Source organism: Austrofundulus limnaeus, unplaced genomic scaffold (assembly GCF_001266775.1).
Source record: "Austrofundulus limnaeus strain Quisiro unplaced genomic scaffold, Austrofundulus_limnaeus-1.0 Scaffold22, whole genome shotgun sequence".
NCBI classification, from domain to species: domain Eukaryota; kingdom Metazoa; phylum Chordata; class Actinopteri; order Cyprinodontiformes; family Rivulidae; genus Austrofundulus; species Austrofundulus limnaeus.
In genome coordinates, this window is record NW_013952424.1 from 2228920 (window position 1) to 2232248 (window position 3329).

The 3329-nt window shown below is 40.4% G+C and overlaps 2 protein-coding genes across 2 annotated transcripts in view; one reads left to right on the plus strand and one right to left on the minus strand.

Annotated features, from left to right (window-relative positions):
• Positions 1–571, minus strand: part of LOC106514772 (uncharacterized) — a 6266-nt gene extending 5695 nt beyond the window's left edge. The window contains exon 1 of the mRNA XM_014004194.1: positions 435–571. Coding sequence (XP_013859648.1) covers positions 435–460 — 26 coding nt within the window. The 5' untranslated portion in view covers positions 461–571. The remainder of the gene's footprint in view (positions 1–434) is intronic.
• prrt4b (proline rich transmembrane protein 4b) overlaps positions 1–3329 on the plus strand; it is a 36999-nt gene that overhangs the window by 13371 nt on the left and 20299 nt on the right. The gene's annotated exons all lie outside the window — the stretch shown is intronic.

A 3329-nucleotide genomic window follows, 5' to 3' on the forward strand; every position in this document is an offset into this window, starting at 1 on the left:
TGCCGCCATGTGATTGGCTGATTAGAAATTAAGTGTTAACGAGCAGTTGGACAGGTGTACCTAATAAAGTGGCCGGATACAGTATATACACATACATGTATGTTACAGTTTTATTACAGTGTTTATGTCTGGTTTTTATCTTTATTAAATAACTAAATTAGTATTTATTATGAAGCTATTAAGCTAACTTGCTGTGCTACCATAGCTACACAGGCTCTCGGTACATCCAWTGTTTCCGTAAAAATCATACTTCCGATAAGGAAGTGAAATCTCCACTTTGAATAAACGTATGCTACAAGCGGAGGGAGTGAAAACACAGTTAATTGAACGGATTCCTACGTGTCACTCTGAAGGACACACCACTGCTTTTATTTTGGCAACAAAAAAAAGAAGAAGAAGAAAAAAAAGCAGAGTTTTGAGTCATATCGTGTTACCTAATGGGGAACGGTAGGTTTCCCATGCTGACAGGTTGGTCTGTGCACTTGTCCTCTCTTGGTTGTCTGATGTAGACCGTCGGACCGGGTTGCTGGAGGAGGAATGCAGCGCGATGCACACACGACCCTAGATGACTCACCGCCCCTGCTCCTCCGGGTGGACCGCCCCCTTTTTAACTCCCGCAGTCGCGCAGTGAACGCGCGCAGGAGGAGACTCACGTCAAACAGAGCGGATTAAAATGTGATATGAAGGTGAACGCGGCCATTATAAGCCACAAGTAAAAAAATAATTAAATAAAGGCTTACGATAGAATAAAGCTTATTTCTGGGCTTTGGACTGCCAACACACTGCACCACTTTCCTTTTGGCCTACTAAACAAGCACCTGTAATACTTTTGATAACCACTAGATGGAGCCAAACTACTGTTGTGCACTTTCCTGAACTCAGGACGTCTATGAATAAGTTATTAATTCCTAATGATTTTTGAATGATCTGATCTTTCACACAATTTTTGAAAAATTTAAAAAATAAGCATGTTTAACTATGTATGTTCTGACAATTTGTGCAACATCTTTGTTGTCTGTTGGCAAAATACTTCATGAAACACCAAGCAGATTTTTATTAAACTTTAAGACAAATTTTTAACTTCTTATCAAATTAATTTTAAATGGCCATTACACCCAGATGACTTTAGATAACAAAAATTTGCTWTAATTTAGTCCGTTTTACAAACCACCTCAGCTTTCTTTTTGATCTGTCACCGTTTAAATGTCAAATAAAGTCACTTCATTTGGTTCAAATGCAGGAATAAGATTATTATTTTTTAATTTTTTTACGTGTTTTTTGGGCAACAGGAAAAAGTCAGAGTTGCTTTTATTTTTCCTGGCTCAGCGTGACCACTCAGGCTCAGTCTGCCAGAAAAAAATTTTAAAAACCACAATAACATAACCTTCACAGGCCATTTTTCCCCTCCCTCATACTCTCAACACCAACTGGACCCACTGCTTATTCCCACTTTACATCATCCACTGGAACAGCCCCTTCTCCTTTACCCTGCTGATTTTCTATACATCCCCCCCTCAGTAATCCTCATCTAAAGAAAAGAGGCTGCAAAGACCACCTCTCTAACGCTAGCACATGACCCCACGGCCTTTCCTTTTTGCTTTGTTTCTACATGGCCTCTATTGTCAGAGAGAGAGAGAGAGTTGTGGTGGGGGGGGGGGGGGGTAAATGTGCCCTCTTTGTCTATTGGCAGGAGGGGTCCACTCACGTCAGGGTGTGGAAATTCCACAGCAGTTTCCTGCAGCCTTTTTTTYCCTTTCACCCAGCCGTCTGTCATACTTCCACCCAAAGTCGCGTGTCCTCGTGCGTAAAAGAGCATCAAACTACATCTGGGGCTGAACTAAGACCAAAACCATCTCAGTTCGACCTGACAGAGAATGTTTGCAGAGTTTTAGAGTCATGCTGTCTGCTGTCTCTGCTCACTTCCAGCTATTTTACATGGAGCCTTTTTGAATCATTCTCCTGATTCAGATTTTCCAAAACCAGAAGGAAACCGTGTCCAGCCTGGCACCAAAGCCCAGCTACAGCTTTCCATCCTTYCCCAAATTCTCCCCTCTTCTTGCAAAACTCAAATTTGCATTCATGACATGATTAAAAGCTTTTACTGTGCGGCACCTGTCCTCCGCGAGAGGAGCTTTTGTCCCATTTATCTTTCTTTATTGGTTTGGAAACGAGCTGAAATTCCCAGTGGGATGCTGATGCATTAAACACACGCATCGATTGCAGATAACGCTCYGTGTTTCACTGCACACGAACACAAGGACAAAAACACTCATTTAAGCCCTCGTTATGCTTTTTTAATCATCCGTAGCACCATAAAGAGTATGTTAAAGGTTTCAAAAGTGCACTTTGGGAAGATGAGTTACGTTAAAACGGCTCTACCAAGGTTTGTGTACATGACAGCCTAAAAATAATATGAAAGCTCATTGTTTTCTTTTTCTTTTTTTTTTTGTGAGAAACTTTCTTTGACCTCGACAATTAACCATTGTCCGACTCTTTCCGTCAGCTGAGGCCAGCAGCCCATTTAAAGTGAAGCATGTTGCACACCACCCTRAAAACTGTCCTCAAGACGCCAGCATGACTCCACAGGCCCAAAACAGAGAGGTCTCCTGCCATTAGATACCGCAGGAATATGTGGCACGGTGCATACTTATTTATAGAGAAATAACCACRCAAAGAGGAAGATTGGTGAGGAGCAAATCATAAAGTAAACCCTAGAAAGTGACAAATGATCATTTAGAAGCTATAGGGATTTATTGTCAGGACAAAAAAATGATGGTGGACAGGATTAAAATCGTGTTTTATAAGCAAAGGTAAAGCTGGAGACAAAAAAACACCCACTAAAACAGAAAATAAACTTCATTAATTCATCAAACTTTATTCAATTCACGCACAGGAGGATGGCACAAATCAAACTGCAAGAACTGAAAATTGATAAAGCGTGGACAGAGCAGTGAACAACGAATACAAAAGAAGCGTGAAAAAAATTACGAGTCATCAAGAGAGAGGTAAAACGAGGGTATAAAAGGTATCGGAAGGCAAAAAAAATTCTGACTTAACCAATAAAAATGTCAAAAACAACACAAAACTCAGAGCATGTTGTTACTGATTAATCTGTATCGTAAATGATTTAATGAAAGAAGTTTAAATAAACACAAAATGTGTTTAAAATAGTTTTCTGTGTTTTGATTTATATCTATGTTCAATTTTAGACTCAATTGTTTCATGTACGACGTCAGTGTGAGCGACGAGAACAAAACAGAGATTCAAGGTGAAATCTGTCGCCTTCCCAGAGCTGGTGGGACTGGGTTGAGCTGCAGAGTGGTGGTGGT